The 14456-nt window shown below is 51.5% G+C and overlaps 1 protein-coding gene across 2 annotated transcripts in view; it reads right to left on the minus strand.

Moving 5' to 3' along the window:
* The window catches only part of FRAS1 (Fraser extracellular matrix complex subunit 1), a 390698-nt gene that overhangs the window by 176330 nt on the left and 199912 nt on the right, over positions 1-14456 (minus strand). For both annotated transcript variants that reach the window (XM_081206862.1, XM_081206861.1), the window contains exon 14: positions 7398-7541. In XM_081206862.1, coding sequence (XP_081062988.1) covers positions 7398-7541 — 144 coding nt within the window. The remainder of the gene's footprint in view (positions 1-7397; positions 7542-14456) is intronic.

A 14456-nucleotide genomic window follows, 5' to 3' on the forward strand; every position in this document is an offset into this window, starting at 1 on the left:
GGGCTAGGATATTAAGTTGGTGCACAAGGGGCGGAGACTCAGACGGAGCTTCGCCGATCTAGCTACTAGACGTAGAGTTGCGCGCAGCAGCGTGAGAATGGAAACTGCAATTCAATAAAGACTTTTACTTAATGATCGCTGGCTAGCGTGATCCTCTGTGAGCTAGGATCTTCAAGCAGCTCTGACAGTAAGCTCCGTCTCTTCTCAATTGTGGGCATCTACCACCTCGAGGAGGGGAGAGAAGCAGGTGCCCACTAGCGAGCTCACGAACGGCAGACGACATGACGGCTGAGCAGCAGATAGAGGAACTCAGAAAAGCAGTGGCACAACTGAATGCCGAGGCTCTCGCATCCAGGAAGAGAGAGGAGGAGGCAGCTGCCGCCTGCAGGGATCTCCAGGTCAGGTTAGATGTGCTGACAAAGCAGACACCCCGGCAGGAGGGAATTGGGTTGGCGAGACGCACAGGCGGGCTGGTCTCTCACTTCGATGGGAACCTGCAACAGTATCCCAACTTTAGAGCAGACGTACTGTGCGCACTGCAACTGCTGCATAAAGACTTTAGAGATGAGCAAGAGAGAGTGGGATTCATCATGTCTCATTTGCATGGGGATGCTAAAGCATGGCTACGCAATTTATGGAGAGATAAGGATCCGGCGCTCCAGAATGCAGATGCCTTTATTAAAGCGATGGATGGGTGTTTTTTATCAAGCATTGACGTGGATCTTGCCCGGAAGGAGGTGCATGGGCTAAGACAAGGGAGGGCCAGCGTCAGGCAGTACCATGCCCGCTTTTTCGCCTTGGTCAGTGCCCTGGAATGGGACAGAGATTCGGCCCCTGTAAGAGACCTCTTTTGGGAGGGGTTGCACAGCTCGATTAAAGATGAGATCGCGAGGGGGGAGAGACCCCGAACCACCCAGGAGGTCGTTCAGAGGGCACTGGCAGTGGGGGTGAGGCTGGAAGAACGCCCGTGGAGCAGGGACGAAGGGCGTGGAGGGCGCGAACCAGCCAGGGGCCCCTCCTTCCTTCCCAGAGAAGCAGCGCGGGCGCAATCCACGCCTCCGCCAGGAGGAGGAGCCGAACCTATGGAGGTTGGAGGTGCAAGGGCTCAGTCAGCAACCAGAGCCCTAGCACCGGCAGCAGTGAAAGCGAAGCCTCCTAGAGGGAACAGGAAGTGTTACGTCTGTGAGGAGCCAGGGCATATGGCGAAAGAGTGTCCCCAGAGGCTCCACAAGCTCACTGCAGCCTCGGCAATGGTGACTGCAGCAACGCAGCAAGGAGGAACACAGCAGGGAAACGAAGCAGTCTGGCTGGAGGAAGAGGCCCTGGGGCCCAGCCAGACGTGTTAGTGCCGCAGTCCCCAGAGATTTTACAGCCCGTGAACCCCCTACCGCCCAAACCAGTGGTGAGGCTCACCGCATCTCTCCAGCTGCCCAATGGAATCACCATGGACGTGCCCATCACAGTGGACTCGGGCAGCAACACGGACTTTATAGGGCAGGACTTTGTCGACAAGCACGCTATACAGTTGCTGCCGGCCACACTGCCCCTGCAGGTTGTCACGGTGGATGGCAGGGAGTTGCTAGGGGGGCAAGTGGTGAAGCAGACGCCGCCAATGGCGATGCGACTTGGGAATCACAAAGAAATCATCAGCTTCAATGTCACTCAACTATCGGATACGCCCATTGTATTGGGAATGAGTTGGCTGGACAAGCACAGCCCAACGCTGGCTTGGTACCAGAGGCAGCTGGTCTTCGGCTCTTCCTTTTGTGCTGAACACTGCATCATGCACCGGCAGGAAGGAGAGGAAGAGGAGTCACAGCTGCTGCTAGGCACGCTGCAAGCGATTCCCCACAAGTACGCAGAATTTTTGGAAGTTTTCTGCGAGAAGGAGGCGGACAGGCTACCCCCTCACAGACCATATGACTGCAAAATTGACCTGCTGCCGGGGGCGGCGCTGCCTAAAGGGAAACTGTATTCCATGTCGGAGGACGAGCTGCAGGAACTCAAAGAGTTCATCGATCATAATTTGGAGCGCGGTTTCATCCGAGAGTCCAAGGCAGCGGGGGGCAGTCCTGTATTCTTTGTTAAAAAGCGAGACACGCCCCAAAAAAGACTGGTCGTGGACTATCGCATTTTAAACAGTGTGACCAAGCCGTCGGACTTCCCCATGCCCCGAATCGACGACCTCCTGGCGAAGGTGCGGAAGGGAAAAGTGTTCACCAAATTAGACCTGCGAGGGGCGTACAACCTCATTCGCATGCGGGAGGGGGATGAGTGGAAGACGGCCATGTTCACGCCACTGGGTACCTACGAATACAGAGTTATGCCTTTTGGACTGCAAAATGGCTCCCACGTTTTTCAAGCTTTCATGCATCACGTGTTGGCGGGACTTCTCTACAAGACGTGCGTCTGTTTCTTAGATGACATCCTGATCTTTTCGGAATCGCAGCAGGAGCATGACAGGCACGTCAAGGAAGTGCTGACCAGACTAAAGCAACATAGGCTCTACGCCAAGCTGGAGAAGTGCCAATTCGACGTGACGGAGGTGGATTTTCTGGGCTACAAGTTGTCTGACAAGGGGCTCGCCATGGACAGCGCCAAGGTTCGAGCGGTATTGGACTGGAAGAGCCCACGCAACCGGAAAGAGGTCCAAAGGTTTGTCGGCTTTGCGAACTTCTATCGCAAGTTTATCAAGGGCTTCGCTATGCAGACAGCGGCCATCACAGACACGCTTAGCTCCAAGAAAAAGAAGTTCGTTTGGACGGAGGAGGCGGAGCAGTCCTTTCAGGCACTCAAGCGTCTCTTCGCGTCGGAAGAGCAGCTGCTTCACGTCAACCCCAGCAGGCCGATGAGGGTGGAGACAGACGCCTCGGACAGAGCCGTGGGGGCGGTCCTGCTGCAAAAGGACCAGCAGGGGGTGTGGCGACCGGGAGCGTTTTACTCCAGGAAGCTCAGCAAGTCCGAGCAGAACTACACCATCTGGGACAGGGAGTTGCTGGCCATTCATGCAGCGTTCAAAGCGTGGCGGCACTTCCTGATCGGCGCCAAGCACACGGTGCAGGTTTGCACGGACCACAAGAATCTGGAGCACTGGCGCACGGCACAGTTCCTAAACCAGAGGCAGATACGCTGGGCTGAGTTTTTTGCGAACTTCGACTTCCGCATAGAGTATGTCCCGGGGGACACTAACATCATGGCGGACGCCCTCTCCCGTAAGCCACAGTATCTGGAGGACGCAACGCCAGCGGCAGCCATGCACATCTTCGCACCAACAGTATGGGCGTGCGCCGCGGCCACCGTGGACCTGGAGGCGGTGCGACGAGCGTTGCAGGATGACTCCTTCGCGCAAGCAAAGATGGCAGAGGTGCAAAGGGGCAAGGCTGTGGCCGACGGTTTCCAGCTACGAGATGGATTGCTCATCCGTAAAGGGGCCATCTACGTGCCGGGAGACGACCTTCGCGCCAAGGTGCTGCAGCAGCTGCACGACGCGCCCACGGCCGGGCACTTTGGCAAGGAGAAGACGGTGGAATTAGTAGCCAGGGATTTCTGGTGGCCTGGAATGAGAGGGGAGGTCGCAGACTACGTGGCAAGGTGTGACACCTGCCAGAGGGCCAAACCAGTGCACAGACCGCCGGCCGGACTGTTGGAACCGCTGCAAACTCCGGTCGAACCTTGGGAAAGGGTGGCTCTGGACTTTGTCACAGATCTGCCCAGCTCGAGGGGCAAGACGGCAGTGCTGGTGGTGGTGGACCTGTTTTCCAAGATGGCCCATTTCATTCCGTGTGCTAAGGTGGCCACGGCGGAGCAAACCGCCAAACTGTTCATAGACCACGTGTTCAAGGTTCACGGTCTGCCACGGTCTATTCTGTCCGACCGCGGGCGGCAGTTCATCTCGAATTTCTGGCAGAAGCTGATGGGCTTCCTGAACGTCAAGATCAACCTGGCGTCGGCGAGACACCCGCAGACCAACGGGCAAGCGGAGCGGGTCAATGCCATCATGCAGCAGTACCTGAGATGCTATGCGAATCAACAGCCTGCGACGTGGGTGGATTACCTGCCGCTTGCCGAGTTCGCCTACAACAACACGAAGCACGTGTCCACGGGGGTCACGCCGTTCTTCGCCAACAACGGGAGGCACCCCAGAACCTTCCCGGGACTGGAAAGAATGGGGGAGGGGGAGCCGCAGACGGCAGATGCGTTCGCGTCGGAGCTGCAGGAAGTCCACGATCAGCTGAGGCGCCACCTGGAGCTGGCCAAACACGCATACAAGGTACAAGCGGACAGACACAGAAGGGTTGGCGAAGAGCTCCACGTGGGAGACTGGGTCTGGTTAGCAGCCCACGCAGTGCCGGCCAGGTCGTTGGCCAAGAAGAAACTAGGGCATAAACAACTGGGGCCCTACCAAGTCGAAGAGCAGGTCAACCCGGTAGCTTTCAGACTGGCACTTCCGGAGGGTTCCAGAATGCATCCGGTGTTCCACAGATCGGTGCTCACTCCCTACAAGGCACCGCACAGGTTCCAGGAACCCGGAACGGCGCCGAGTCCGGTCAGAGACAGAACAGGGCACGCGGGAGTGGCACAGAAGGAGCGCATCAACGAAGTCACGGAGATTTTGGACTCCAGATGGGGGGAAGAGGGGGTAGAATACTTTCTCGCCAAGGAGGGCACCCCGGCCAGTGCGAACAGCTGGGTGCCGGGCTACGCCTTGGACGAACCTCTACTCAAAGACGAGTTTCATGCCCTCTTCCCACATAGACCTATGCCAGCAGACTTTTTCGACGACTGGCTTTTCACGCCCACGCTTTCGGCCAGCACTTTCCGGGGGTTCGACTCGGAAGAGGACCCGACACAAGACGTCCGTTCCCCGGAGGGGTCACCCTCGGGATCTGCATCAGAACCCTCGTATTGGTGGGACGATAAACCAGAGGAGCAGTTCCGCAGAAGGTGGCTGGAAGGCCCAGGACGAGCAACGCCGCCAGGAGGAAGTGAGGGAGAAACGGACATGGACGTTTTCGGGGACGACCCTGGTTTCGAGCACGGCGGCACAGAGATGGAAGCGGAGGTGACCGTCGTCGACGAGAGCAGGGAGGAAGACCCGCGAGACTTCAGATGGAGGCCCGCCACGGGAAGCGAACGATATCCGACGTTCGTCCCTTTGCAACAGCAGCACCCAGCTCCAGCACCGGAAGGAGGGGAGGGGGGAATGGGGGGCTCCGAGGGGGGGATGGATGTCAGGGATTTAGGAGCAGAGGCAAGGCCAAGGGAGGAAACAGAGAGCGAAGGGGAGGAGGCAGAAGAAAAGATGAGTGATGACGACGACCCGAGATCTCCTAGTCTTTCCAGTGAATCAGAGGATTCACAGAAAGGAGCACCAGTGGCCAGGGCAAGGGGGGAGTCTAGGGGGGCACCCCAGGAAGATAGAGCCAGAGGGGACTCAGGGGAGAGCAGTTGGAAATCGGGACCAGCGTCACCGCCAGGGAGCAGGGAAGAAGAAGGGAGCCAGGGGGCAAGCGCTGGCAGCTCACCACAGGAGGGAGGGCATGAGTCAGGAGTGGCCACACCTCCATCGGGGAGCGAAGAAACGGTCAGACGGAAAGTGGAAGGTTGGGCGCGCGCGCCAAGTTCAAATGCAGAGGAAGGCGGCGCAGTAAGCAGCCCGGAAAGGGAACCAGGTCCTAAAGCCCGGTGCAAGGAGGCAGGAGGGTCCGGGTCAGCGTCAGAAGAATCCAGGAAGGAAGAAACCCCGGGGGGTAGAGGGACCCAGAGGAGGACAGTCAGGCGGAAAAGGTGGAGCAGGGCTAGGATATTAAGTTGGTGCACAAGGGGCGGAGACTCAGACGGAGCTTCGCCGATCTAGCTACTAGACGTAGAGTTGCGCGCAGCAGCGTGAGAATGGAAACTGCAATTCAATAAAGACTTTTACTTAATGATCGCTGGCTAGCGTGATCCTCTGTGAGCTAGGATCTTCAAGCAGCTCTGACAACAACGTATGTATTTTATCAAATTAATTGTTGAACTGAAATACTATTAAGAAGTTTATTAATAGTGAAATACAATTAAGAAGAAGTATATTAATAGCAAAATAATTATTAAGCACTAGCTTAAAATGATTGGGGGCCCATTACTTACATCATAGGAGCTTACACAACTCTTAACACTGTTGCTGTATGTAGGTTTTATTTTATTTGTTTTTCATCTTATGTTTTGGAAATGTGCATCCAGGTTTTTTTGTCCTTGAATTTTTTTGCCCCCCCCCCGAAAGTGGGGCCCTAACCTATAGCTTGCTTAGCTTATATGTAAATCCTGCACTGGGTTAATCAACACCTTTTGTCATGTTAACAGGTTTGCTCTTCACCCAGCCAACCGGGCTGATTTGCATAAGCCAGCCCAGGAATTCCCTATCTGGAACAGTTCTGCCCTTTAATCCATATTAATCAAATGCCCATTAATTGAAGGTAAAGGTAAAGGGACCCCTGACCATTAGGTCCAGTCATGGCTGACTCTGGGGTTGCGGTGCCCATCTCGCTTTATTGGCTGAGGGAGCCGGCGTATAACTTCCAGGTCATGTGGCCAGCATGACTAAGCCGCTTCTGGCGAACCAGAGCAGCGCACGGAAATGCCGTTTACCTTCCCGCCGGAGCGGTACCTATTTATCTACTTGCACTTTGATGTGCTTTCAAACTGCTAGGTTGGCAGGAGCAGGGACCGAGCAACGGGAGCTCACCCTGCTGAGGGGATTCGAACCACCGACCTTCTTATCGGCAAGTCCTAGGCTCTGTGGTTTAACCCACAGCGCCACCCGTGTCCAATATTAATTGAAACCCTGACATTAATTTCTGGAGTTCAGGGAGATTCCCCCCACCCCTTAAACCTATACCAATACAATGTTGGAGAACTCCTCATAGCTTGGATAAAGAGTTTCACTGAGGGAATGGCATTTCCCTGACTGTCACTTTGCATGTGGAGGCACTGAAGAGAACTGAGGGTGTGTCCTCATTGTCGTGAATCCACTGGCTCTCTCCATATGTGGACGCTGCCACCAGAGATGTCAGCTGATGAGCAGGACAGACATGGTTTAGGTAAAATGTTCTGGCAGCCCATAAAGGACTCCTAGGAAATTTCCCACCCCTGCTCTAAAGGAAGCAACCCCAGTGGTGTAGCGTGGGTTGTCAGCAAGTAATTTGCGCCCCCTAACCCGTGGATTTGCGCCCCCTAACCCTAACCCCCAGATGTTGCGGCTGGCCCCCCTGCACCCCCATGCTACGCCACTGAGCAACCCCCCCCAGAGACTCCTACCAAAATGTGAAACACAAAAATGGATACCAGTTTCACTCGAAGAACTCTGCAGAAGAAAAAAAAACAAATGAAGGCCACTAGAGAGCTTCAAGCTTTTTTACCTTTGCAAACACCATCCTGGATGTAGAACCCTGTACCACAACTCGCAACGCAGGAACCTTCCCGTAACACGTCAAACGGGTCTTTGCAGGTGAAGCAATTGTTAGCGTGTGGGCCCCAGCAAGTAGCGCAGGATTCATGGCAAGCTGAAGTCAAGAAAAAAGTTTGCAGGTCAGAGGATAACGGAGTTGCCTCATCCAGTCACCTCATCGGAAACCTCCCTTATAGGACTGCGAACTTCTCATTTTGCCCCTGTAGCAAATGTTTATAAACAGCAGCATGTCCCACAGACATGTGAAAACATTCATCCCCATTCAGTGGAAAGATTCCCTGGCTATTTTCTGTATGTCAAGCTACCAGACGCTATGGAGGATGATCGAACAAGGAAACCAAATCACCTTTACATATTACTGTTTTGGTACAGACCAAAACCTTATGGGTGTATGTTCAATCTCATGTCTCACCTGCAGCTGGTCTATGCTGGACATTAAACATGAGCTGATTTTGCTGAAGCAGTTTTAGTGTAACTAATATCATACACACACCAAGAGCAAAATCAGGGTTTTTGAGTTACATCAGCTGTGTAGGCGTCAGTATGCTCGGCGAAACTAAGGCTTGCAGAAGAAGAAAAAACTCTATAGAGGTATGAAATAAAGAAGACAAAAGAATCATCTCAAATAGCCCAACGGGGACTGAGAATGCTCAGTGGCCACGGAATGGTGAGTGTTTTCTTGGGCGGTAGGAAATCAGAAAATGGGTAGGGAGAAGAAGAAGAAGAGTTTGTATTTGATATCCTGCTTTATCACTACCCTAAGGAGTCTCAAAGCGGCTAACATTCTCCTTTCCCTTCCTCCCCCACAACAAACACTCTGTGAGGTGAGTGGGGCTGAGAGACTTCAGAGAAGTGTGACTAGCCCAAGGTCACCCAGCAGCTGCATGTGGAGGAGCAGGGAATCAAACCCAGTTCACCAGATTACAAGTCCACTGCTCTGAACCACTACACCACACTGGGAGGGGTTCATGGGAATTGAATGGAGTATCCTGGAAGAGGCATGGCTGGAACACTGAGCAGGACCACCCGCACTGCAATGTTTTTGAAGTGTAAGTGGGTTCCCACGAGGCAAGACACAATGATAACAGCAAGAACCTTTGTTGAACTATCTCACGGGGCAAAGCAACTGCTTATATACATTTCTGAAAGCCTGGGCCACTCCCACTCCCAACGTGATTGGCTGTCTAAACTTCCAAGCTGCAAATCACGACTCAGAGTTCAAGGGCCAATGGCAGAGGCCCAAATCCTGAAATGTTCTGTGACTAGACATCATGTATCGAATCAGAACACAGGAGCTCAGAATCCTTAGTCCAGACTCAAGCTCATGCAAATGCAGACCACTGAATACCTAACAGTTTTGTTGCAGGTTCCAGCTGTTTACATTATTATTGTTATTATTATTATTATTATTAACACGCAAGCCTGGTAGACTTTCATTTCTCATACCCTTTTGGAGAGGTGAGCCATCGTGGAGCTAAAAGCCAGCTTACAGCAGCAACAGATATGTGTCTATTTTCTGGGAGAGGCGGCAGTTTGCGCTCAATTGTGTACAATGAAATAAAGGAAAGTTATGGACATCAGATCTACAAGAAGACACGCATAGGGAGCACAGCGGGTGGAAGGAGACAGCATGCTGCTATGATCTGTGCAGAACAAGACAGATTTATCTCTGGCATTCAGTACGGCTGTGGCATGTTAAGTCATGTGCAGCCAGCGCTTACACAAACACCGCAAAATCTCTTTACTTTTAGGTATTTTTGCTTTTAAAAAATTGATTACGCCCAAGTTTTGTCCTGAAGAGGTTCTTAACTTTTATTGTTCCTCAACAAGGCACGTCTTTGCTTGCTAAACAGACAGGAATGAACCCCTGGTGACATTTGCTCCTGACTTGTCGGGGGGGGGGGCGAATGGGTATATAAAACGAGCCCAGAGGGTGAGAATCATACATTGGCAATTTGCAGGGCTGGTAATTCGCTAGCGTACCTTTAGGCATTTTATAAAGGTATAAATTATACAAACTGGGTCAGGGTCAGGGTAGAACATAGCTACCATTATGATATGGCAGGGCTCATTTTATGATCGGAGGGCATGGGTTGCTGGTGTATTGTTAAAGCTAAGCAGATCTCGGCCTGGTTAGTCTCTGTACGTGGGGCCTCCTGGGAGCACCACGTAAGGCTCTTTAATCTTCCCATAGGAAAAAGATATCAGGGATCAAAGCATAATTCAGAAATAAGATTAGCAAGCAGCTCTTACATGCAGCCGTTTAAATCTCAGCTCATAGGATAGAGCCTAGGTAAAGGTAAAGGGACCCCATGACCATTAGGTCCAGTCGTGACCGACTCTGGGGTTGCGGCGCTCATCTCGCTTTATTGGCCGAGGGAGCTGGCGTACAGCTTCCGGGTCATGTGGCCAGCATGACTAAGCTGCTTCTGGCAAACCAGAGCAGCGCACGGAAATGCCTTTTTAGCTTCCCGCCAGAGCGGTACCTATTTATCTACTTGCACTTTGATGTGCTTTTGAACTGCTAGGTTGGCAGGAGCAGGGACCGAGCAATGGGAGCTCACCCGTTGCGGGGATTCGAACTGCCAACCTTCTGATTGGCAAGCCCTAGGCTCTGTGGTTTAACTTACAGCGCCACCCGTGTCCCCAGGATAGAGCCTAGTCACTAACAGAAACAAATTATTCAAGAGAGGTTGATCACTAGGGCAAGGTAAGGGGGCAAAAGACCCTCTACCATTTTTTCCTCCACCCTAAAATCCAGTCCTGAAACAGGCATTGCAGGGGTTGGAATACATAACCCCCCAGGTCCTTTCCAACTCTACAATTCTACGATTCTATATTCACAGCCTTCCTATCACACAGAGACTCCCTGGTGTCTTTTCTGTCTCTATCTCTTGGCATACGCAGACCTGAATAATCACAGGCACATCTACGTGTTGGATGCTGCCAACTTTTCTCCTTGTTCTCGAATATCTGATGCTTGTGTCTGAGAATGGCTGAAATGCTCAAGGGAGAAGGATAGGGAGAAAAGCCAAAGTAAGTAAGACTCTGCCTGCAGTGGCTGCCTGGCTCTGCCTCCAATTAGTTGTATTAAATGCTGCCCTGCATTGAAATCAAGAGTATTTAAACTCAAGGGTCATATTCCAGTGGTGAGCAGAGCCAGAGAAGGAAAAGTGGGTGGAGCAATAAATGTATATTTTACCTTTGTACAGCTGGCTAGTTTCTACACACACACACACACACACACACAGCCCTCTACCCAGGATAGCAAGAGGAATAATCAGAGTTCAGGGACACATTCCATATCTGTCAACTGCCCTGGGAAAAAAAACAGGACACCCCATTTTTCCTCGTGAGAGGGTAGTGGTCAAAACAGCCACTGAAATCTTGTGTGATTTGGGGCTGCACTTTTTCCAGGAAATACGACCCAAAATGATGTTTTTGGGGCACCATGCAAGATCTCGCCCCCCCCCCCCCCGTGCTTTTTTTGAGGTGGCAATCTTGCACGTTCCCTGAAACATGCATTTTGGGGTACTGTGCCTGGGGAAAGCACTTTTTGGGAGCTATGATCTCATGCAGAAGTGCAGCCATGGAAGGTGGTGTTTGGGTTTTGGGCTGTTTCCTATTGCAAGGTACGACATTTCAGTCAAGGAAAAACATTCGAGGAGGATGCAAAGCCGCTGCAGTGGGGGCACAGCCTGGGGAAAGGGGGTGTGGCCCAGGAGAATCCCAAGGGTAAGATAAAGAGAGACTCGGAGGGGTGAATTTGAGCTCTGGGCCTTGCGGTTCTCAGCCTGTGGGTCCCCAGATGCTGTTGGACTGCAACTCCCATCATCCCTGAGCTCTGGCCATGCTAGCTAGGGATGATGGGAGTTGAAGTCCAACAGCATCTGGGGACCACAGGAGGAGAACTGCTACTTTAGATAGTTCAGTTCCTTGGAGCAGAGATGTTGACTTCTGCTTATCCTACTTCCTAAAGTGCCACGTAGATGGTTTAATAATGACCCTTTTTTGGAATACAAGCTGGGATCCTACCATATCAGATCGCAAGGGAACAACTGCCCTCATGTCACTATCAGAAGGAGCCATAAACAGACAAAAGGATTGTGAGAGGATGTATCTAACGCCCATTATTAGCCACAATGATGATCTCACACATAAAACTCCAGAGCTGGCTCACCTCCAGAGAAGGGAGAGAGGAGGTGTCTGTCTCAATTTGCAGGCCAAATGAGGACAGCGAGGTGTAGGAACCGTAATTAGGAAACAAGCCTACTCAAATTGTCTTGTTTCTCAGATCCATTCCCCTCACTACCCTTTTCATCCCCTCCTTATTGGACGGTTTTAAAAGCAGAAATCGTTGCAAGGCTCTTGCCTAGCGGGATCAGGACGTCTATATTTAGTGCTGCGAGGACGGCGCAGATCAAACAGGAAAGGTCCATAGGATCGATATCTGCCTTGGGATTGCCTTGCATAACACACACTCCTAAGGTGACTGAGGAAGCATGTGAACAGGTACAGAGAGTCTCGGCTCAGGACTGAGTCCCCATCCATCACTCAATGATTGGTGGCTCATCCTCTGTGCTGGCTGACAGTGGTGCTGGAGGGTTCAGAGCAACTAAGGAGAAGGAAAAGTTCTGCTAACCCAAGCAGATCTACAGGGGGGAGGGGATACAGAAGGAAGCTACAGCGCCAACTGCAACCTTTCCAAATTCCACTGCAAGGTCTATTTAGAGCATCGCCGTTGTGAAGCATCCAACCTAATCGGCACAATAGTTTTGGGAAACACGGATCATTAATCTGCCCTAAAAGCCGATCACGGTCTTTTCTAAAGGCACTGCAAATCTGATCAGCGCATCCAGTGCAAATTCTCCACATATATATATATATATATATATACACACACACACACACACACACACACACACACACATGTCCAAATACAATAGCAGCTGTTGTGCAATTTGAGCTGCTGTTCGAGCGTGCAGCTTGAGTTCCTGCGCCCACGAGGAAAGCCGTCGAGGCAATTTATCCTAGGCTGCTTTTAAAGAAATAAATAAATCCTAGCAACTATTGATTGCTCCCCCTCCCCTGCCCACACTTCACTCTGCAATGTCTCTTTTTCCATTTGTCTGGGTGGTTCTGAAGACTCACAGAAGGGAGACTAACTAAAGGGAAACAGAGCCAAGTCTCAAGACATGGGGGCTTCTGTGGTCTCCAGCTCTTCCGAGAGAGAGAGAGAGAGAGAGAGAGAGAGAGAGAGAGAGAGAGAGAAAGGATTCTTCAGCTGCAGAGGAAGAAGAGGTGGGAAGGTGACCACTAGTGTCTGGGCGTTTTTTGCAAAACAGAAAATGACAGCCCAGCCCACCCATCCGCCTCTTCTGCCTAGCAAAGAAAGAGCATCTCTCCAGAAGTGCGCTCCAGATTTGTTAGAGCCATTGCAAAGAAGGCAACCCTCTATATTTGTCACCGCTCCACCCAAGAGAGAACTGAAGTTAGTTTTTCCTATGGATTTTAACCTGTGCTGAAACCAAGCATCAAAGAGAAACGATGGAAGCAAGAAGAAATTTCGACGAAAGAAGAATGGCAGACAAAATTAATGGACTATGCAGAATTGGACAAAAATGACAGGAAGGATTTGAAACCTGCGGGACCAGAGATTTACAGAAGATTGGAAGACGTATCTGAATTATTTGAAGAGCAACTGTAATCAACAAATTACGCGAGTAGGAATACAAGAAGTTTTATAAGGAGAAATATACGAAGTGTTACAGAGTAGAAAAAGATAGAGATATTGGTTATGAGTTTGAAATGTAATAGGGAAAATAAGAAATGCATACTAAGAGATTAGACTGGAAAATTTTCAGACAGGACTGATGGAAGTAAAAAAAAACACTGAATAAGATGCATAAAGTATGTTTAATTACTGTTGGAAATGATATGTTAAAAAAAGAATCAAAGAGAACCGAGCTCCCAGGCTCCCAACTCTCTCTTTCTTAGTCTGGGAGGAAACCTTGCTTCAGGCCCCGGTGCTGACCACCCTGTTCGAAACGTTGTTGTGTTACCAACATCTGCATGGAGCCTGAACCATTAGCTGAGGTTCAGCGGGCTGCATGGGCTTATGTCAGGGAACTGACATCAGAGGCACGGGAGAAGGAGAGGGTCTCTGATTCTGCAGGAGAAGGTCCCAGCGCTAGAGGGAGACTCAGCTGGGAAGAAGGGGAAGAGAATGAGTGTAACACCAGGGATCCAGGAGAGCAACGGGACAGGGAGGTGCAGGGGCTCCAGGACTCTTCGTTGGAAGTTAGTGAGGAGAGCCCAAGCACCCCGCTGCCCACGCCCACCCTGCGCAGGAGACTCCCGCGCAGTGAGAGGCGGAGACGATTGGGCGTCAAACAGCTCTTATGTTGGCAGCGCTTTAAGAAACGCCCACAGACAGATTCTACAAGTGACTAAGGGCAGCCACGCTGAGATGGGCTGTGCAGTCCGGAGGGTTTAACCAGGCAATCCAATGCTCAAACGGGGCAGGATTACGCACGAGTAACTCCCAACCACTACAGCCTATATGGGGAAAGCTGCCCTCTGAGACAGGCAGTTCCCCATGCCCTAACCTGCTCCCCCTGGCACCCATGGTTCCAACGAGCATTAATTGTGCAGTTAATGTCCCTTACAGATTTCCAATTTCCACTTTTTAATGCATTTATAGTTCTTTAAAAGAAGTGTCTGTCAAGGAAGAAACAGCCATAGCAAATTAGTTTGCGCACAGATCTTCATTCTGGAAGAAGGCATGTCGTGGGGTGAGCGGGGAAGGAATGATTAAAGGAACGTGGTTGCTTCTTGATGAAATGGGGAAAGAAAAGTTGGAAGTGGAGAATAACTGGCAGGTCTCCCATTCAACTCTGAACATGCCCACAGACTCAAACCTGCCTCTCCCCTCCGAAATTGCCCTCCAGCTGCTCACGGACTTGCTCCCACTCTCATGCCTCATCCTTTGCATTTGGGTGGGTGGGTG

This window comes from Podarcis bocagei, assembly GCF_964188305.1.
Source record: "Podarcis bocagei genome assembly, chromosome: 9".
NCBI lineage: Eukaryota > Metazoa > Chordata > Lepidosauria > Squamata > Lacertidae > Podarcis > Podarcis bocagei.